This window comes from Lonchura striata, chromosome 3 (genome assembly GCF_050655825.1).
Source record: "Lonchura striata isolate lonStrDom1 chromosome 3, ASM5065582v1, whole genome shotgun sequence".
NCBI classification, from domain to species: Eukaryota; Metazoa; Chordata; class Aves; order Passeriformes; family Estrildidae; genus Lonchura; species Lonchura striata.
Window position 1 is genome coordinate 2643189 of NC_140705.1, and position 23019 is coordinate 2666207.

General features: G+C 41.8%; 1 protein-coding gene across 5 annotated transcripts in view; it reads right to left on the minus strand.

The window, feature by feature from the left end:
* Window positions 1-23019, minus strand: part of KIF13B (kinesin family member 13B) — a 119920-nt gene that overhangs the window by 41206 nt on the left and 55695 nt on the right. For 4 of the 5 annotated variants that reach the window (XM_085574336.1, XM_085574337.1, XM_085574335.1 and 1 more), the window contains 12 exons: window positions 19125-19337; window positions 14780-14890; window positions 11646-11780; window positions 9487-9617; window positions 8351-8437; window positions 7588-7778; window positions 6791-7001; window positions 4743-4905; window positions 3609-3755; window positions 3039-3188; window positions 2298-2426; window positions 913-1083 (listed from right to left, as the gene is read on the minus strand). In XM_085574336.1, the coding sequence (XP_085430462.1) occupies window positions 913-1083; window positions 2298-2426; window positions 3039-3188; window positions 3609-3755; window positions 4743-4905; window positions 6791-7001; window positions 7588-7778; window positions 8351-8437; window positions 9487-9617; window positions 11646-11780; window positions 14780-14890; window positions 19125-19337 (1839 nt within the window). The other variant, XM_085574339.1, reaches the window with a different exon arrangement.

Below are 23019 nucleotides of genomic sequence, written 5' to 3' on the forward strand. Positions count from 1 at the left end.
TTAGTAAAATCCCCCTGGTTCCCAAGACACAATCCAGGGGAAAGGAAGTGTTGCCTCAGTTTGTAAAATCAGGAGGCAGGTCAAAGGCATGTGATTTTCCAAAGATTAAAGTCTATAAGGAGCTGAAAAATGACCACAGGCTGTTGCAAGCCCTGAGCCAACAGCTCAGAAAAAAAATCAAAGCATATGTTGCAATGTTCAGAATCAGAAAATCAAAACTCATTAGAAGGTGTTACATCCATTTCACAAATGGGAAGAGGAATAAATTGCCCAGTGTGATGAGAAGTGATAGAACATGATGACAGCTGGGGTGATTTGGCTGAGACTCATCCAAGCTGACTTTAGATGTCTCTATAAAAGATGCCTTTGCTCAGCTGCTCCAGAGCCAGTGGGAAGAAAGAATCTGTCCTAAATAGTCTGTTCTGACCTCTAACAACCCAACTTCAGCATCTACAGCAGCCCCATCTCCCAGAACTGGGACATTTCTCTTCATTTCATCAGAGTTTAGAGTGATCAGTTCAGTTACTGACATCAAATATCTTCATATAAATATCCCTCATCCGCAGTGAATTTTACTGTGGATAAATTCCAATATAAGTTTCTCTGATTAACTGATGTTCTCCTTTATTAACCCACGTCACCTTCAGGACTTTTTGTAAATGAAAAATGTACATGTAAATGAACAGTGCAGAAAAACCAAATTTAAATGGACTCTGAAGACATTTGAGCTCTTATTTAAAAAAAATATTAGTGTACCAACATAATGAAATTAAAAATGGTATTAGGGCATCATGAAATAAAATGTGAGCAAAGAGGCAGATAAAAACTGCATCACCAACTTAACCTGCCTTGTTTTTGTGGGTTTTTTTGCCTGCCTTACAGTTTAATTAATAAAACAGAAAAAGAAATTACTTTGCAGTGGTCGAAGACAACCATGCACCGTGGCTCCTTGCTGATGGAAGACTGGGAAGGATCCACCTCAGGTGCAACAATAACTGGCTCCACTTGATCCCAGAATGTGTATTTGCAGAACACAAAGTTGGACAGGTGCTGTGGCAAACCTGTAGCTTGAAGTATTTTAATCTGGAAAGGAGGTGAGAAAAAAAATGAAAAGCATTTATTCATCAGGCACGGAATTAAAAACATGACCTGGCAGAACAATGTTCCACTGCAGAGGATTAAAAAAATAAGAACAGGAGACAAAAAACAATTTAGCAAATGAAATTTCTGCACTGGTACTCATTGGAGACAATATCTGGAGTGCAGCAGCTGAGGACAGTCACTAGATGTCACCAGGCTCATATTTCTGTAAGGGACATTCTGCTCATTTTTAATGGTGAAATGCACCAAGCCCATTGCAACTGAAGAGGAATACAATAAAAATCTCATTATTTCAGTGGCTCTTTTATGTTCCAAAAATCCTTGGTTTAAGATACTACTTGCTCTTACTCTGTGATGCTGGAAATAACAAAAAGTCAACCCCAAAGAATGCAAAATTAGCCTGTCCCCTCATCAAATCAAGGCCAAATAGAAATAAAATGTTGTGAATTCCCATTCTGATCTAAACAAAGCCATCATATTCACCATATATTTAATAAACTTTTATTCTCCATTTGTCAAATTAAGACCAAATGAGCGGACTTCTGCAGTATGATCCTTATCATTAGCCAGGAGTATTTTTTGCCAAAATGCCCCAAAATGTCCTATAGAGCTCCAGAGCTCTATGGGACAGCATTAAAAGTGGGGTGGGAAAAAGCACAATTTCTCCCAAACTGCTCACATTGTCCAGAAGTCAGCAAGGCTGGGGACCACTCCCTGTCATGTTTTTTGCCTTTCTTTTCCTACCTGTAGCTTGTAGTTTTACTATCACAGAACTACTAGTAAATATTTCCTACTAATTTTCTTTTTATTACTAAATGTAATAAACACACTGTACATATTTTACAAAACATTTAGTGTTTAGAGAAATAAATATTGAGAGAAAAATAAACATTAAGAGATAATGAGATGATGGGAGTTTATCAGATTCTGTGACTCTTCTTGAACTGGATATTGCAGTGCCAAGCCTAATACAAAGACCTTCCCTGGATTCCAAGAAAATTCCTGGGGTAAGCCTTTGGCATATTAATGAAATTAATGAAAGGAACAAACCCCAACCAATTATCTTGTGTTACTTCAGCCATTCCAGACACAAAATGAGGTTACAAAGAGACACCCAATGTCCAGAAACCAAAGATTTCTTTCTGACTTGGGATGGGAAAAGGTTGCTCAGAGGTTGGGATACACCTGGAACTCACCCTGCAGTCAAGTTTTCTCTCCTGGACATCATTTTCATTTGAGTAGTCAGGACTGTCCTCACCTCCCACCAGCCTGTCATCGATTTCCCCGCTCACTCGAACAACTTCCACGTGGAGGCGACCCGAAACCTGGACAGGAGTCAGAATTATTTGTGTGCCAGAAATCAGTGACAGGTTCACCCCCCCCTGTAAGCAGCCAACACTTTATTCCTTTTGCACTGCTCTTGCACTCTGCATTTGTTGCACCACGTGAAGAATGTGTTGCAGCAAGAATCAAAAAGCCTTTGTTGCAAAAGCCATCAAGAAATCAGACAGTGGGGTGACTTGGGGAACAATCTCACCTTCAAACCAGTCTCTGGAGGGTCTGCAAAGAGCACACTTGATGCAGAGCATGGAGAACGTTGCCTGGTGTGCTCTGCTGCCTTGGAAGTTGTTCTTACAGAACATATTTAAGAACCTATTTTCTTGATGGCAGGCAGTGAAACCAGTGGAGCTATAGCTTAACCCAAAGACTTATTTTGGGCTATTTCCCTCAGGAAGGTGCTCAGGAAGTTTTCTCCTTTCACAATCACCTCACTGGGATTCAGAGCTGTCTGAAAACTTCAGTAAAATATTACGGGATTTACACAGCTCCACACTGTTAGTGAAGAACGTGAGCACATGGAACTGGAAATGATCTACTCGATCCACAGGCTGTAATTAAACAGCTGAGCAAGGATAAATTATAAAACAATTACAAACCTCTCCCTTCTGATTGATGATTGGAACAGCATATTGAAGCTTCACATCGTAGAACAGGCACTCAAGGAAAACATTGGCTACCCCAATAAGGCTGTGGTTTTCCTGCTCGTCGTAGAAGGGATCAGCTCTCCTGAAATAAGCTCTCATCACCTGCAAGCAAATCCAGAGTCTGTCAGGAAACCAAACCTCCCAGGAAACACTTTTCAAAGTGTTGCACAGCCAGCCCAGTGAAAGAAAAAGGAACTCAAGCAAGAGGCCTGCTTAGATCACAAGAAGAATGGAAATGAGTTTTACTTGTCCTGAGCAAGTTCTCCTTAACTTTGCCAGATTCCTGAACATTGTGTTACTGCTGCTTCCCATTGTGTGCTCCATTCCCTCACCAAACCATGCATGCAAGCAGGAATCAGGGTGACAAGATAAGGGTTAATTAAATGCTGAGGATCAATTCAGTACTAGGAAAAACAAAACCTCAGGGAAACACAGCTCTTTGCATATTCCCTCCCCACCTCCACCCAACAATCCTCCTGAAAATGTAACAGGAATGTAATTACGGGAGTACTTTTTACTTACTGGATTGTCTTCCTCACAGTCTTTCCACTCCTGGTAAAGGTCTCTCATATCCACCAGTCGATTCTCCAGCTTTTCCAGTGACCAGATCTGTTTGCCTTTCCCTTTCCTCCTCACCTGGATTGCAGGCTCGCTGAGAATTGCACCTCTCTGCCAAACAATTACAGGGATGCCAAGAAGGAATTCGCATCACAACAGTGAAAAGAGAGTTTAAAATTAACACAAACTTGAGAATATATTTGGGAGAAGTCTGGTTTTTATTTTATTCTGGCTTGAGCAGCCAAATTCGAGCATGACAGGCTCTGAGTTCAGCTGTCACAGTGTATTGGTGGCCATTTTAACTGGGAAGTCTAATCACAGCTACAGGCACTGGTTTCCATGGATTTTCACCTTGCATAAGTGTTAGAAATGGGAACATTTAAGCATTTCACAAATACCCTCAAGTTACAGCAGGCCTGGAGTTCCAGCTAAAATTACTACTGCCTGCAACTTTCAACTAGTGCAGACACTTATCCCCCTTTATCATCCTGCCTCTGGATGTGTCTTCCCCAGGAAACCGTGAGAAAAACTTCTAAAACAATTGACAAAAATTGTAATCCTGAAATAAAATCTGTCTATTGTACTAAAGACAGTCTGAGTATCACCAAAATACTGATTTGGCCTCAAGAAACAACACCAGCTTTGGCAGCCAGCCTGAGACACAGAAGTCTGGGTTCAGGCTCCTTCCAAAATTTCCAAAATGCCTGGGAACAAATAATCCAAATCCTCTCTGCTCCAGATCCTCCCTCCACAATGGGAATGGCAGAATTTTCACAGCTCACTGGGATGATGCAAAGTCAAATGTCCACAAAGGGATGGCAAACACTTGCAACAGATGTTACCCAACCTGCAGAGACTTTGTCACTGTGCAACAGCAGCAAGTGGGAACTTCAACACCAGGGGAAAGGTCTTGCACCAAAACATTTATCTTTTAAGGCACATTTTAGGATTTTTGTGGTATAAAGTAAGATAAGGATGTAGCAGAGATGTATTTAATGCACATTAGTGGAGAACTAACTCAACCATTAGAATAAGAGTAAAAGAAATCTGAACACTGAGGGACTAAACAACCATTTAACTCAGTCAGGGTGACTGTACCTTGCTGTTGGCATTAAGGCTTGAAGCTGGGATCTGGAGGGTCACTTTGTACTCTGTCCTCTTGTCCAGCTCCTCTCCAATAAAATTGGCTTCTCTCACGTACAAGTTGGCTTTAACAATCTGCTCTCGCAGCTTCCTCAGGCTGTGGGTCAGCATTTCTTCTCTGGAAGAATGGGATTGGGAAGGGGAGACAGGAAAAGTCATGAGGTTTGTGAAAAGCAAAATAAACGGATGAGGAGGCAACTGAGAGCTTGTGGGTGAGGAATAAGGAGGGAAGGGACAGGTGACATTATAGTGGGGCTGCTACAAATACTGGCCAGATGATCCCCTCCAGAAAACCCAGAGCAACCTCATGTTCACAAGACATGAACTTGTGCAAAGGTTTGTTGTGCCCTACACAACATCCTTGGGTCCAGCTCTGGGGTTCCCAACACAAGGAGGACATGGAGAGAGACCAGAGGAGGCCACGGAGCTGCTCCAGGGCTGGAGCCCCTCTGCTCTGGAGCCAGGCTGGGAGAGCTGGGGGTGCTCACCTGGAGAGGAGAAGGATCCAGGGAGAGCTCAGAGCCCCTTCCAGTGCCTAAAGGGGCTCCAGGAGAGCTGGAGAGGGACTTGGGACAAGGGATGGAGGGACAGGACACAGGGAATGGCTTCCCATTGCCAGAGGGCAGGGATAAATGGGATATTGGGAAGGAATTCCTGGCTCTGAGGGTGGTGAGACCCTGGCACAGGGTGCCCAGAGAAGCTGTGGCTGCCCCTGGATCCCTGGAGGTGTCCCAGGCCAGGTTGGATGGAGCTTGGAGCAACCTGGGAGAGTGGAAGGTGTCCCTGCCCATGGCAGGGAGTGGAACTGGAAGGGCTTTCAGGTCCCTTCACACCAAAATAATTTTATCATTTTCAACACAAAAATCAAGATTTCATCTGGGAAAACCCCCTCCTATCTGTATGAATTTAGCAATATCAAAACTAGGATGCTGCTGTAGGTTTTTAACTAGCTTTGGAGCTGAACAGGCAGCTTTTGTGTAGCTCGTTCCAGAGTTTTCCCACCACAGATGTGGATGTTCCACATTACAGAGAAAGGTTTATTCAGATATGACCCACGTGCTCACTGGCCTTCCTGGCAAGTGTGAGAGAAAGTGGCAACTGTGCAGCCCAGGAATCTGGTGCTACAAAACATCCCAGGCACACAACTAGCACCTTTGTCAGACTCTCTGAAATATTTTTTAATTCCAAAGTTGCTTTTCTATCAGAAATATATATATATATAATATATCTGTAGATATTTTTCATGCCAATGTCTTTACCACACTCGTTTATTTAGGGTTTCATCTTCCTCCTGCAGCTGCTCTTTTTGACAGCAATAGTGGAAAAGATTTTTTAGTGGCTGAAGTAAATAACCTCAGGGCCATCACCCAGGAAGAGGCAGAGTGGACAGTGACCCTTCTATAATTATTAAATGGTTTTTACAAAGATCTGGATTAAAATTCTTTGTATCATCCTCTTCCTTCCTTTTTTTTATTTGCACTCTGCTTGTGAGAACCTGCCCAGTTCAGAAAGCTGGATCTGAGTCAAGAGGAAAAACAACCTTCCAGCAGCTGAGTCATCATTCACGACCCATGAAAGAACAAACTCACATAGGAACCTCAAAATTTCATCCAACCACCTCATCTTTAGTTAAATCTGCTGCTGATCAGGATAGAGCTTCTCCTTAATAACAAAGCAGGAACTCATTATTTCTCATATTTTCTACCACGGTATTTCTGGTTATTCTGGAGGTGTTCAAGGCCAGGTTGGATGGGGCTTGGAGCAAACTGGGATAGTGGAAAGTGTCCTCCTCATGGCAGGGGTGGAAGTGGATGGTCTTTGATGTCCCTTCTAACCCAACCTGTTCTATCATTCTGCGATTTTTTTTCGGCTGCATCCTCCCCAGGCCGCGCCACGAACCCTCACGGAAATCCACCAAAACTGCAGCACGACTAAAATCTTGCTGAATTCGCTGCAGCAATTTGACTGAACGCCCCTGATGGTCACACTGGGGGGGTACCCACCTCTCCTCTGCCCACTGCCTGAGGCGCTGCTGGGCGCTGGGGGAGTGGAAGGAGAACCTGTCCATGCTGCGGAAATGCTGCTTCTCGGGCGAGAGCCGCCGCCGCAGCTGCTCCAGCTCGTGCTCGTACATCAGCCTCTGCCTCTCCAGAGCTGACCTCTTCTCCTCCTCGTGCTGCTGCTCCAGGCTTTGCAGGATTGACTGCATTGGGTCTAGGCAGAGTTTGAAAACAAAGCAAGTGCTGCAGTGAAATCCGTGCTGAGGAGTGTCCTGAGTGCGTGGCGCGAGAGCAGGTATCGGGTAAAAAGAGAGGCTCTAGTTTTGTTGCAGTGTGTATTTAGAACAAATGTTTACAAGGCAGATGATTTAAGAGAATTAAGAAAACGGAAAGCCCAAGCTGAAAAAAACAAAAAAAAAAAGTAGTCCTCCTGTTTCCCAAAATAATGTCATTCTGGGACAGCTATATAAAACCACAAAACTCAAAAACATGGTTTCAGAGACAGAAATCACTGCAGTTAATGCCTGAGTGAGACATAACACAAGAAAAATAAACAGCCAAGTGAAAACACTTTGATTTGAGACTGCAGTTCCACCAGCATTCCACTTTTGGTTTTCCCCTCAGCAAGAAACTGCCAAACCAAACAGTCTGCCATGGTTATTTTTCCCTCCTCAAGCACAAAAATGACTCTGATGAGTCATTCACAAGAAAAATTCTCCAAGAGGAAGTTATAAGGGAAAAAGTCTGTGGTTATCCTCCTATTTTGTATACATTCCCAGTAATTTTTTGTGGTTCCTTACCATTACTACCAAGAGCCTTCATGGTGACTTCCATCTGGGCATATTCGTAGCTGAAATTAATCTCACTGGACACCTCACTGGAATTGTCTCCATCTATATCCAGCTGCTCCACACTGTTACTGCACTTCATGGAGTTGTCCCGCTCCTCATCCTCATGCTCTGCCTTCTTTTTCTTCTTTGGCAAATTCAGCCTTTAAATAAGAACATTATTAGAGAACTATTAATTGCTCAGCTCTGGAACAGAGGGTTGCTTTTGAATCTTGTTAAAATTCAGTAGAGCCTCCAAATCAGAAGATTTATTTTCCCTTTCAAATTTTATTGATCTCCTGTGGGTGTAATTTTCTTCAGGGCAAAAACAGGAGCAGAAGGTAAATTATTTAATCCATTCTACATTCTCATAATTAAGTACCTCATAATACCAATAATACAGTTTAGACAATCATGACATTTTTTAGACATTCCACATCCAAACAATTTAGAGGCAATAATAAAGAGATATCTCCCACTGATTTTTGAGGTATTTCAGAGGGTTTTGAAGCACAGTCTTGAACTGAAACCATCTACCAGTGATCCTGTCTGATACAGGAAAGTCACAGATATGGCTGGGACTACAGGGGACACAGAGCACAGTAACCCTGTAATAACATTTAGCATAAAAAACCAGCCCAACATCAGTGTTGTTTTTATAACCCCATCTTTCCTCGTACCTTAAGCCAAAACAAAGTGGGTGCCAATTTACAATCCCTGTAGTAACTTCTGTTACCTGAAGAAGTGGTTGTTTCCCCACAGGATTCTGTCTCCATGGTGGAGTTGGATGGGACACACGACAGCAGAGCCGTTTACAAATGTCCTGGGAAAAGGCAAAAATCTAAAGTAAATATATTTATACGAAGCTTAATTTTTTTTCCCCTCCCAGGATTACTTTCATTACTGCAACAAGTAAAAGTAGGAGAAGAAATTTATGGATTGCATAACGAGCAAAATATTCCCAGAAAATTCACTGATCTACCCAGTGCTGTTTCACACACACCTCAAATTCAGCTTCTTTTGACCTCCTAAGCTCATGAAGTTCAGTACATTTAGATAGATATTACTACAGTTGTGTCTGGGGAGTAAAATTAGAGCTTAAAAATGAGCAGCCTGAAAAAATAAACTCACTAGGAAAAAAAACCACCTGCACGCTGCTCTGAAATACAGACACAAAATAGAAATATTTGAATAAGGCTATTGACACCTTTGCTACATGAACAGCTTAAAGACACTAATTAAAATAATCAGAAACTACTTTTATTTCAGAGTCAGATTAAGTTTGAAAATTGGATTGTGGGATAACTCAAATTTGAAGGAAATCTCCGGTTGTCACCCAGTCCAACCTGCTCCAAGCAGGATCAGCCACAAATCAGAATAAATGTGCAAAGTTTGAATTTTGTGTATTAACAATAAGTTATTGGAGGTGCTGACTCTGCATGTCATTTTGTGATCAATCTGAATATGCCAGCTGCTTCTTAAATAGAGCTACTTAATTGAATAAAGCAACAAATGCTTCAGCAGCTCTTTGCATATCAACAGATCTCCTAGAAAATGAATTCCAGTTTGGATATGAGTTACATCTACACAGCTGCAAATCAGTGAGTATCTACTTGCTGAAAGCACATGCAATTTACTCATCTCCACTTTGAAAATTTGGGCTACAAACACCCTCCCTGAGAGAAATCCCACTGGAACGGAACATGAGTTGACAGAGAAACAGGTGACAATTGAAATGTAAAAGCAGAATTTTTCTTACTACAAAGGAGATAGAGAAGTTTGTTTTTCAAGTATCTTTGTGCAGCATTAATCATAAAATACTGGATAAAATGACAACTATCAAACAGCTGTGGCTGCGTTTTATTCCTTCACCTGGTATTTTTTTGAGGGGTCAGCATAACCTGGCCTTCTGGGGTGATGTCTATGATGCAGTGCTCAGGAAGAATTCCCATTCCACACAGCTGGATATCTTGAGAGTTGTCTGAGCCGATTAACGTGTGCTCCTGGGGAAAAATTAATTCAGATGTTAACGATGGATTGCAGAGGTTCACTGGGTCTAATTCACTCGTTCTCCTTCTGGATGTGTTGTGTCATCTGGTCCCAAAATTTCACAGCTGTTCAGTACTTCGCTTCGAGGGAAAAAGAGAAGCAAATCAACACTTTGTCTTACAATAACAAGCAGGGAGCGCTCAGGAAAGTTTACAGGAAACAGTTAAACATGAAAATGAGGAGAATTTTATGATTTAATGGAGGAATTCAGTGCCTCAGAATGTTGTAGAAGCCAAAGGAATAGAGGATTTCAAGTAGGAATTTAGAGAGGCTCTCAGTGGCAGATCCATGGCGATTATGGAGGTTCCACCTGGATCAGCAACAGCTCAGGAAATTCCTGGATACTCAAGGTATGGGGGATTTGGAAGATGAAGGATCACGCCACACATAAAATTGCTGAGGCTGGAAAAAACACTCCAAGACCATCCAACCATCCCCCAACACTGCCCCATGTCCCCAAGTGCCACATCCACATGGCTTTGAAATCCCTCCAGGGATGGGGACTCCACCACTGCCAGGCCTGAATCTCCCTTTTGGGACAGAAATCTCTTTTTTAGGCATCTCCAAGCAATTTTTGAGGAACAGATTTAACAGTTTAGACAGGTCAGTTCAAGTTGTTCTTGAGTACTTGAAGGATCTGGTGCACACACAACTCAGAAAGAAATTGGGTGAATATTCTGAGAAACAAGAGAGTTAAATCTCAGGATTTTAGGAAAAACTGCTGCAAGTAATCTCATCATAATAATTTCAAAGCACAGGGATTTTTGCACCAAAATTCCTCAGGAGAAGACAAATCCAAGTCATTAAAAAAATAACAAAGACTAATTGAAGGAGACAAAATCTACCTCAAGGAATTTTCACTAGAAAAAGAAAAGAGCACAGAATCACCTGAGATTTTTCCTGCTGGCACTGAAGGGCCAAAGGCTTTGCCTTGCTCTTGTCCTTGTTCCCAGTGACCACGGGGACAAAGTGGGATCTGTCCCAGTATCTGTCAGTGATTTAGCAGCTGAGTCACACTCTGCACTTTCACATGCAACCTGTCTGGGAAAGGATCAATCTCTCCCAAAGCCTCAACTCTTTTCTCCTTTTTAATGTGTTTTTTTTTTTAGCAGATACAAGATGAAAAAAGTGTTTTCTCTTGTTTCTATTGAGATACCACAGAGCCACGATGGCTGATATAAAAAAGGATCACATATTTCCTAAGACTGAATAAACTAAAACCATCTTTCAGCTTAATTGCTGATTTTGTGGCTGTTTTGAGAGTTACTACCCCACTTCAAAGGGCAGAGAATGATTTAATGTGAAGCTCAAATCGCTGACGTTAGCTGCGAAATTTTTAGGATTTGCACTCCAAGATGTGACTTCAAAATGGTTGTACCTTGCTTCTCCTCCTGACTCCTCCATCTACAATTTGTAAAAGCCACAATAGACTGCCCAAATATTTCAGCACAGGGGCCAAAAGTCACATCATGTGTTTGATGGTTAGTATCAGAAACAGGGACTGCACATCAGAAGTGCTGAGGCAGAACAGAACTTGTTTTTCACTTCTGGCAAGTTGCACAAAGAGGATTAAAAATGCATTTCATAAACTGAAGACAGCAGCCAGAATTTAGACTACACATGGAGAAACCGACTACTGATCTGCTCAGCATTCTTATAAAACAATTTCATGGGTAAAAGCTTGTGAAAGTTTGCAGTAAAAAAACCCAACCAACAAAAAAACCCTCATCTTAGAACAGGAGACAGTTTCTCAAAAAGAACACGGCTAAATTTATTATAAAAAAACGCCAAAACAAACAAAAACATAAAATCCCCAAAATTTCTTGTGCTACAAAGAATAAAATTTGAAATAAAAAGGTTATACTCATAAAATGTTAATGTTTTCAGATACACAGTTTTACAGAACTCTCCAAGTACACCTCTGCCAAATGAATCAGAGGCCTGACATTACAAAATTGTTATACACGAAGATATATTTTTACCTTTAAATAGTACACCAGGAGTTCATTGAGAGCTGGATCTGCATTCAAATTAACCAGGAAGCACTTATTATCCCCAACTTTTATTCCAGAGGACTGCAGGGATATGCCAAGGCTCTCCAGCTGTTTCTGACGCTCCTGTAAGAGAGCAGCCATCAAAACTGAGCTGATTGATGCCCATCCCTTCGGAAATCCATTCCCATCTGCCGGATCCACCAGGCAAAAATGATGGATTGATACTTCTAGAACAGGAAATTTTTTTTCTTCTGCAACAGGTGAGGCTCAGAAGCTTCAGTTCTACCAAGCTCTGCTCAGGGGTATCTGTGATTCCTCCTGTCCTCGCCCCTCTGGCTCCGTGCTTTGGTCCCACACATTCCCACATTCCCAGTGGGAAATGAAAGCAGCTGGGAGCAGCCTCCTGCAGCACTGCAGAGCTTCTCCATGACCTCACTGGAACAGCAAAATGCTACCACAAAGCCATCTCTAGAGCCCTTTATTCTCCCTTTCCAGCTAAAAAGCAAGAAGTTAAGTTAAATCCCTGCCAAGCCAAGCTCCATGTTTATCCTTTGTTCCAGAGCAATCAAAATGACAAAAAACTGGCAACCTGCTATTTAAGTAATGCAAAGAACACTTCCTGCTGAACAAGAATAGCAGCATTTTGGATGGTGTTTTGTTCTTGTCAAAAGACTTCATAGAAATGCCCAACAAAGCATTACTGTGCAAAAATGTACATCTCTCAAAAGGAAGGGTTTGGATGAGACCGGAGCAGTGAAAGAGGAACATTAAACATTTCTGACTTAGAAACAGAAAGAGATTATTCTACGTAAAAAATCCACTGGGGAGGGATAGAAAAGTTGAGAATTGTTCCCAGGATCAGAAAGAAACTGAAGTGAGACTCACTGTCTGCAACAACAATAGCAAAAAAATTAGAAATAAATATGGGAGGGTCCTCACAGAACTACTGGGGGAAGCAGAAACAGGAGAGGATGTAATTAATAAACAAAAAAAAACATACAAGAGATCTACAGTGCTGCTGAGACTTGAAAAAAAAATCAAATTAGATAATGTAGGAATAATCATGGAATGTTTATCTTTACCTATCAGTGTGCTTATACTTAAAAACTAAGTATGTCACAATATTCAGGATCATTCTCTGCTCAGTTGTACCAGGTCTAATCAAGATTAAAACTGCAAAGAAATGGCACAACTCGCCCTTGATTTTCTGTTCCCTGTCTCCCCACACACTTACAAACCCAACACGATGTCCTTGTAAGGAAAAGTCATGTGTGTGTGAGAGAGAGAGAGAAAACAAAGAACAGAGGAGAAACTGCAGTGTGATGTCAAAGATCTCTCTTCCGATCACCAGTGCCAGGCTCTGAAGTTCACAAAAATCCTCATTATCTACAGAGATAAAGCACATGTTGCCCTAAGGAAAACTTGGCCCACAGTGTGAATCTCATAGGATTAACTGAGAGAAAAAGAGCCAGTTCCTGTTAATTTTTTCTCAAAACCTAATGTTAATTAACTTAAACACTGAAAAAAACCATTAGAAGTGTGTCAAAACCTCACTGAAAATGTGAAAATTTGCCTGTTCATGTGGCTGGTGTTTAAGGCTTTGAACTATTATTGCTGCCTCTTTGATGGTCCTTGCTCCCTGTTAGGAATCATCCTTTACTCAAAGATTTACAAATATCCCTCCTTCCTACCTGTCTACCCTGACACAATTTGACAGATGAAAAAGCAGCAAAGACAACTGGAGAACAGAGCACAGCCCCCTTTCCCTATATCCCTGTCCCACTTGGGGGTAGGAAGTAGAAAACCAGGAGTGAAGTTGAGCCTTGGAAAAAAGGAGAAGAGGGGAGAAGGTGTTTTAAGATCTAATTTTTATTTCTCATTACTTTACTCTGATCTGATTAAACTCATTTTCCCAAGTCAAATCAGTTTTGCTTGTGAGAGTGATGGATGACTGATCTCTCCCTGTCCTTATCTGGACCCAGGAACTTTCTGTTACACCTCTCTCCCCTGTCCAGGTGAGGAGGGGAGTGACAGAGTGGCTTCCACTGACTTCCAGACAGTCCTGAAATCTTGTCCTTATTCCACCTCTGGAAAAAATACCCCTTTTTCAAGGCTCATGGAACTCCTAGCTCTGAAACATCCTACCAGGCTGGGAATTTAGAGGCAGAAAGGCAGAGAGCTAAAGCAGCACCATGCAAACATCAAGGCACATTAACTCTGGAGAGCTGAGCCCATTACTTCAGTTTTTCAACCTCCCCACACATTCAATGCCTAGAAACTATTGTGTGGGATAAGAGCAGGATTTTTTTACTCTTATTATATTTCATTTTATTTTTTTCCACCCTTATACACAAGGAGGAATTGCACTGAAAGGCAGGAAGCCCTCATAGTCACAGGCAGCACTTCTTACAATGGATCTTTAAAACCAAAGTCAACACAGTCTATTCTGATTGTGGCATCTACAAGAGGGCTTTGTACCAGAGGCTCCATTCTCCCCTTATTTATTACACACTATTCATCACCTCCCAGCAGTCCTCCCCCTCCAGAGCTCCCCTCTGCAAATATATACATCAGCATTTGTGTGGGAAGAACCAGGAGTGTCATGCAATAACCGTGGTGACCTGTATCATTTTTCCAACATAATCATCTCCAGTTATGGTCTGAGGCCCTAAATATCAATTCAGGAGCTATTAAAACACACAGAGATCCTCAACAGCTCTATTTTTTATCACTGTGAATGCCCTTTGCCTGGTGCATTGAGGCACTCAGTCCATAACCTTGCACTGAATGCTCTCAATGCTCCCTTATCACAAACAATCTGACTGCCTGAAGAATATAAAACCCCCTGTAATCCTCTCATCCGTGGATTATTTTGTTTTTTTTAAATAACTTCTCCATTTGCATACAGTGACAATTTATTATTGTCACTGGAGTGGTAATCTGGGAGGCATCCATCTATCACAGGAATTAAGTGAAGCTTTTCAAAAGGGCAGCAAGCTTGACCTACTTACCCATAAATGTGGGGAGAGACTCAGACAACCCCTATGAACTGACAGACACAGAAAACAAACCTATTTTTCATAAAACATGGGGGCAGGGAAGGAGGAAAGAAAGCAGCCAACCTGAGCTATCTCCTCAGTTTTTCGTAATTTTTCTTCCCAGGTCACGGTCATCTCCTGAATCAACTTTTCTGATTCCTCCAATCGTTCTTTTAATTCTGGTGATTTCATAGCCTGCAGGGAAAAAAGCAAATGAAACAAGAAAAGCTTGTTGTGCTTTGTGTGTTTTCTCTCTGCAGCCACACAGATGGGGGAATAAAGGCAACATGACTCATTTTTCTAGGCACACTTAGCAGTAAGTAAAGGGGTCTTAAAAACACGCATTGCATGTAAAGGCAGAATCCACCAAAAAGTTCTTTTAATTAGTTTCAAGTACAGATGTTAACGTGGAGTTTATGTACTTCAACACAAACTAATTACGTGATACTGGCAAGATTTGCACAAAGATACTCACACACAAACTAATCTTATTGCTACATTCCAAGTGACTCATACCAAAACCAGTTTTGTTTTTAAATATCCTGCTGCTCTGGCTATGTCCCCTCAGCTGTCAAATGCTCAAAATGACACCTCACACCTCAGTAAATTGTACTGCCACCAAAATATTTTTATTGCTCTTTTTAAAATGGCCTGATGTGTGCAGTATATTTTGCTATAGGAAAAATGCAGCTCTTGTTATGCACCTGTGCATCTTTATATGCAGTTTAGAGACTGAATATCAATGGAAGCTTTACAATGTACTTCTGGACACTGAAATTTCATTTTCCTTCTAAGTTGCCACAGCTCTTTGTCTGGTGAAATATTCAAAGGCACATGTTCCAAACATGGACTACCTTAAGAATAAGAAGACACTCCCACAGCCATCCATCAGATACCCCAAAAACTGAAAGGGTATCAGGATCCCCCCATGCCTGAAAGTGTCCAAATCCAGGCTGGATGGGGCTTGGAGCACACTGGGAGAGTGGAAGGTGTCCCATGGCAGGGGGCTGGTCTAGAAGAGCTTTAAAAGGTCCTTTCTTACTCAAAATATTCTTCCATCTCCATACTGGATTTCTGCCTCTACAAACCTTGCTGAAAAAGCCTGTGGGTTTCCTTATGTCATTATTTCATTACTGCTAACGAGGAACATGGGTTTAGCTGGTTGGCATTAATGCAATGCCAATTAAACAATGGGAACATCGTTCTCCAGCATCAGGCATTCCCTTACCACAAACCCAAAACTCCTCACAGGAATCCAGATCAAAGAGTGGCCTCATTACACTGAAGTTCCTTCAAGAACAGGAGCAAGTGCCAGGATTGGAAAATCCTGTTTTAAGACAGGAGTTTCTTCTGCCTCAAGACACAACAGTCTAGGAACTGTCAGCTGATGTGTCCTGTGTGGGCTGTTTCTGCTTTAAATACCTAAATATGGTGTAAAAGGGAGAAGGACTTTAGACAAGGGTCTGGAGGGACAAGGGGAAAAGGCTTCCCATGGACAGAGGGCAGGATGGGATGCAATACTGGGAAGGAATTCTTCCCTGTGGGGATGGGGAGACCCTGGCACAGATTCCCAGAGAAGCTGTGGCTGCTCCTGGATCCCTGGAATTGTCCAAGGCCAGGTTGGACAGGGCTTGGAGCAACCTGGGACAGTGGAAGGTGTCCCTGCCCATGGCAGGGGCTGGGACTGGGTGAGATTTAAGGTGCCCTTCCAACCTAAAAACCACTCCATGATTCTGTGAATTCCACACAGGAAGGGAAGTGAAACCAATGCAATTTCCCAAACAAAAATTCATAATACCAGAAAATACATGATCAGGGCGAAGGGGTGAACACTACCAGGGCAGAATGATGAGGCCCAGATAGTCTCAAGATCTAACTTGTCAATTTTTTTCGAACAATTAGTGAACATTTTCACACATTTCAGCTGCAATGATCTGGGTAACTTCCCTCATTCCCTACAATGCCCAAATAAACCCCAAAGGAATGGGCCCAGCCTGATCCCAGATCCACAGGCTGCTTCTCTGCTGGAAGCAGGTGAATTCCCAGCACAGGAAGGACAGGCTGGTGGCCTTGGCACAGACAAATTAAAACACAATGTTAATGCCAACAACAACAACAAAAAAAAAGATCAAAATGTATGGATTATAAAAGAAAATGGGAAAAGAAGATAATTCCATATTCTGTGAGGGGAAAGTCAACTGTCAAGTTCTGTTCTGGCTGTTCAGGAGAGAAAAGGACACTGACACCAAAAGGTAAAAAAAACCCCAATCTCCACAACTTGGCAACTTCTGTATCTGGAAATGAGCTTTGAAAATGCAACCTGTCATAATGAGTCAGTGTTTTTGTTCACTTCAGGAAGTTATTTATGCACATTTCTGGAAGAAAATTAGATGGGCAACAAATGTAATGAACTGAAAGGAGCACAAGGCTGTGAATGTGGGGTTTGACCTTTACTGTGCAGCCTCTTAACAACAAATTGCTCTGGTTTTTCCCTGCTCTTTGTCAACGCCACTGAGATGACAACTAGGGTGGGATTTTAATACTTGGGAAATGAAATATTTATTATTTCATCCTTAGGAAACACTACTTCATGACTTTGGACAGCTGCCATTATTTTGGGAGTAATACTAAAAAATGAAACAAATGGAGATTACTTGCAACTCTGAGAGTACTGTAAAGTCTGTGGCTGATATTTCAGAAGAATTTTTAGATATTTAATATTATGGTATTTAACTTGAGACACCTTGAAGAAACTGATACACACAGAGTGGATGCTTAGCACATTAGGCAGCTCAAATGAGAAGAGTCCAAAATCTACAAGTCAAAATCTACAATTTGCAGTATCACAGCTAGCATTCCCTGCATACCTCATGATGCAGATGCTGTGATCATAATTTTTTCTGAATTGCAAACCAGAGGGATTACATCACCATTGCTTTGTCGCTTTGGGAACAGAACTCAGAATTACAACAATTCTTGGCCTTTATCTAACTTTTAGACCATGTTTCTGTTGAAATTTCACTGCAGAAGCAATCACAGAATAGGTTGGAAAAGACCTTGGAGATCACCGAGTCCAGCCTATGACCTAACATCACATTACCAATTAATCCACGGCACTGAGTGCCACATCCAGCCTTTTTTTAAACACTCCAGGGATGGTGACTCCACCACTTCCCTAGGCAGCCCATTCCAATGCTCAATCACTCTTTCTGTGAAGAGTTTTTTCCTAATGTCCAGCCTAAATTTCCCCTGGTGCAGCTTAAGGCTGTGTCCTCTCATCCTGCCACTGCTTGTCTGGGAGAAGAGACCAACCCCGACCCTGGCTACAACTTCCCTTCAGGGAGTTGTAGAGAGATATTGCCTAGTGCCTGTAAGAGACTCAACAGCTGGAAACAGGCAAGAAAACTTCATTTAACTGAATTTACATCTCACAGGATGTGGCCATGCTGAATTCTTAAAATGTATCAGCGGAGCTCTGCCTAAAAATCACCCAGTCTTAACTGGAACTATCCATGCCTCCACATCCTCTGCATCACAGAGTAAAACCAAGAATGCTCAACAAAGTGCTCAGTATCTCAATGAATGCTCATGTTTCATGATGGACACACAGAAAAATGTAAAATAATTATATAAAGGGAGAGAGAAGCATCACCCGGACACCCTGCAATGTTCCCTCATGGAATTCTGTCTCAGGTTACAAGATGTGGCTGGGGGTATGTACTCCACTGCCATCTGTTAGAGGTGGGGCAGTTATCTTAGGTTAAATGGGCAGTTTATCTTTTCCACAACCAATCCTCCCTCCAGGAGATATCTTTTTTAATGGGCCACTGAATGCCACTCCATGACTGATAAAATTCCATCATCCCATTGTGAGATGCTCCACCAAGGGGGAGGAGCCAAGCATTCCTACCTGAATATAATTTGACTCTTGGAACACCACAGGCAACCTTTTCCCATTGGATTCCCAGAGGAGCAGCGTTCTTCTCCAGATTCCCAGAGGAAGACCAGGCCCATCTCCACCACCACTGGACCTTCACAGGGAAACTACACCCTTCTACAGGAGAACCACATCCGTCACTCCAGGAGAACTGCAGCCACCATCTAACTGGACTGCTACCAACACCCTGACCAACAGGCTGTCAGGCTGTATTCTGACTCTGTCACCAGCTTTTTCTTTTTGTACCACTGCATTTGTATTTCTTTTTAATTTTCCTAGTCAAGAACTGTTATTTTCTAGTATTACTCCCGTATCTTTGCCTGATAGCCCCTTAATTTCAAAATCATAATAATTCGGAGGGAGGGCGTTTACATTTTCCATTTCAAGGGAAGCTCCTTAGCCAACACCTTTCTTTTCAAACCAAAACAAACTCCTTCTGGAGAGCTGGCGGCGGGGGTGCTTTGCTGGATTTGCGAGGCTCCCAGTTGGTACCTCGGCCTTGGTGAGCTGCTCCCGCAGCTTCTCCACCTCCTCGCGGAGCTCGCGGATGATGCGGGCGTTGGGGTCCTCGTTGACCACGGCGTGGTTGACGATGTTCTTGGCCCTGTCCGCGTAGCGCAGCGTCGACAGCGTCTCGTCGTAGTTGTCGGCCGCCGGGCTCACCGTGGCCACCATGGCCGTCTTGCTGTTGCCCCCGAGGCTGTCCTGGAAGGTTGAGGGGCGGTTTAGAATCAACGTTTTTATTTTTTTAACTTTTTTTAGAAATGGTTTGCTGGGGTTTAAGAGTTTTAAGCTGCGCAAGTTAAGAAAAGGTCATGATTTTCAATGTTCGTTTCTGAAAGCTTGTCTAGGAAATGCCGTTCTTGGATTTCGACATTCTTGGCTTTTTTCAACAGGAATGGGAAAAAGGCCCTGTTTTGGGCTTTACAAGGCCTGGTAAAGGAATCTAAATTTTCTTTCTGTGTTTTCTGCTTAGGTTTACAAACCAGAAATGCAAACACTTCAGCACTGAACTTCTCAGATGCTACTGAAGGAGCTCGGGGAAAACCATGATGAATTATCACATTTCAAAGACAAGAAGACAGATGTCTTCAAGAAATAAATTACTGAAATATCTCTTCATAAACAATACAGCTGATTTTATTCCTATAAACATTCAGAATGGGGCCCTTCATTTCCTCCCACTGGCACAGCTCACAAATCTAAACTGAGTTACGTAAGAAATTACCCTCCTGGAATCTGGGTGAGAGAGAAGAAGAACATGAAACAAGGAAGGAAGGAAATGAGGAAAGAAGGATTCAATCATTTACTGACCATAAGATTACGGTTACAATTTTGGCCAAATATAGATAAATGAAGAAAAAATATTCTTGTTTAAATTGTGCAGCATTTTTTATTTTCTGTGTGGTAGTTTGGTTTCTTTGGTTTGTTTGGAATTTTGGAGTGTGTTGGTTTTTTTTGTTTGTTTGTTTGTTTTTTACCCAAGATCCCTTTCTGAGACAAACCACACTCTTAATTTTCATCTTCACTAACCCATGAAATGTAGGTCAGGCATTGCCATTAGAACAATCTGACTGCATTAGCTGCTTGTCAAACCATTTCAGTGCCAAAGCACACGTGGAGCTTTCCCCAGCAATCATTAAAATGCCCCTTTAAGTATTTCCCTGAGACTCTCCTCTTGGCTGCGTGATGCCTAAACCAGTTTGACAGCAGCCAGGCTGTTGGCAGCACTTGGCTGTCTCTGGTCATGCAAAAGGGCATGGAACTCATATGAAACATAAATCTTTACATATTTATAGTGTTCAACACAGTCAGCCCAGGCAGGTAAGTGTATTTATACAGAAATCAGCAACAAAGAGCAGCTTTCTGACTGATCTCACCGTGACTTTCCTCATCCAAGGATTAGCCAATGTTTACTCCAAATTAATCCACGGCTTGGGAGGGTCCCCTCTGTACCACAGAAATGTTTTTTTAACTGAAGACTTTAAGACTAACAGGAGCAGTAATGAATCAGTCCATGGGATTTCCTGGCCAAAAATTAGGAGTGACACCGTGCAACTGCAATCCCTGTTCTGCATAAAAAGCTGGAGGTTGGCAGGGAGCTGGCCAGGTACTTCCCCTTCCGAATCCAACCTTAACTGTTTGCACATTGGGAATGTCCTTCACTGCTCTGATTAGCTCCAAAATAGGATGAATTCATTATTTGAATTGCAGCTCTGCTGTAGAGGCAGCTGAGAACGCTGTAACAGTGATACACCAGAACCCACAATACACCCATTATAGACTGGGCAAAGTCCCTCTTGCAGCAATTCAAGCCCAATGCCAGACTGTCTGATAAAGTTTTATGTATAAAACCCATGTGCTGATTTCACTGGCTTCTTTAATGATAAGCAAGAAAGGTGAAAAAATAGCAAATCAGCCACTCATTAGTGAAAAGAGTCTGTAAACCAGCAGGGTAAGACTGGGCTTGCATGTATTAGGGAGACAGAATGGAAATAAATAAGTTATTTTCAAGAATTAACCAGCTTTTTCTCCTCTAGCAGCAAGATTAATGTGAAAACAACTCAAATGTAGAGTTCAGAAATTGCATTTTTAATAGCAACCATCAGGCTTCTGATTAACACAGGAAAACAAGATGTTTGTGCCAATACAATTTGATTAAAACCAGAAGTTACAGAACTGACAAAGCTATTGTGCTCCTTGCATAACCTGATGCCACTGCTCAAGCAATGATATTTTTCGCATGGCACTTTTGTCTAAAATCCCCAACAAAATTAAGAAAAAACGTCAGATCTTGAGATCTCCTGAACTGATTTCCCAGATTTGTGGAGAGACACTGTATGACAGGTATTTCTGCAGTTAGAACACATTTAGTCTGTTTTGGTATCATAATTACAAGTTGAAAGCCAGGGAGAAAGCTCAGCCCACCATCTCATCGCTTCTCCAAACAGGTCTCTTTAAACTAATAAATCCTTCCTTTGATCTCTAATTTAAAAAGAAGAAAAAAAAGGAAAAAAGAAAGTATACATTTTCCCTCTCTCAAAACAAAACTTCATTGAGAGCTTGTTTGTTAAAAAACCCCAAAAGCCCCCAACCCTTTTGTTGGCACTAACGTGGCTGATGCTGGACACAAAGAGGGTTTGCCTGAAAGGAGGCAGAACAAAAGTGAGCTCCCGTGGCCACAATGCCTCGGACAGGTGCTGAACAGGAATTGCAGTCTGCTCCCTGGATTTGTTTGGAAATGGAGCAGCAGAACTAATTCCAACAAGGCTGGAAATTCATCAGGGAGGTTTCCACCCTGCTGCAGCCGCATCGGGAAGCCCGAGCGCAGTGAAGCTGCGCAGGGGTTTTGTTGTCTAACTGCAGAGAGCCAAAAAAAATAATTTGTTTCTTCTCAATGAGAGAAAAAACTCAGTGTAAATACAGAGAGACAAAAATGTATTTAAATACTAAAAAAGCCTCAGTGCAAGAGCACTGTGCTGTGATAACTTGTTTTACTTAGACACTGTTTGTGTTGTGCCATTTAGATTTTTACGTGGCGATTTGATGTCCAGATCTGTTAAGGATAAGTAATTTCACAAGTCATGCTAAAAAGTTCATTAAAAGCACTGAGAAAAATGAAGGCTTGTGTGTCAAGAGGTTACAGGAGCAGGGATTTTGTTTTACTTAAGCATTGAATTCAACTTTGCTTTCCAATCTCTGCAAGAAAAAACTTGTTATTTTTTTTTTATCTCCACACTTCTGTACAACCTGCAAGTCACTTTGTCTTCTTCTTTCCACGTGTGCAGCTAAACCCAAGGATGTGAAATTTAAACAACACCTGAAAACATTGGTAAGAAAGGATAGGGAACCCAAGACAACAAGGACTAGCCAGAGCACCTACAAAAAGTAAGAGGACAAAGAAAGGCTGGTGATGCCACAAATCAGTTTCTTTTCAGATTATTTCTTTCTACCAGTAAGTACCTCAATTGGTCCTGGATAACAACTAAACAGACCACAAGGGAAAAAAAAGAAATTTGTCTTTTTCCCCAACAACAACAACAACAAAAAGACCAAATAAAACTCCTGTACAGTTCAGAAAATGATTTAACTGCTCATTTCACACGACATCTCTGAAGTCTCCTGACCTGTTCCTCAGACTGCAACAGGGATTAATGCTCTGCAATTATACTCTGCTGACAAAAGTAAAATATCTTAACAATTAAATTTGGAAAATTTGGAAAAGGTAATTGTCTTAACATCTTCAGAGCTAAGCATACCAGTATGTAAAATCAGCTGTATGCAGAAATAACCCAAATTAAATTAGCCCCAAGGTTGTGTGTGAAGCTGTACTTACACTGACCCATAAAATAGACACTGCTTTTAATTTTATTTTTAAAGTTCTTTA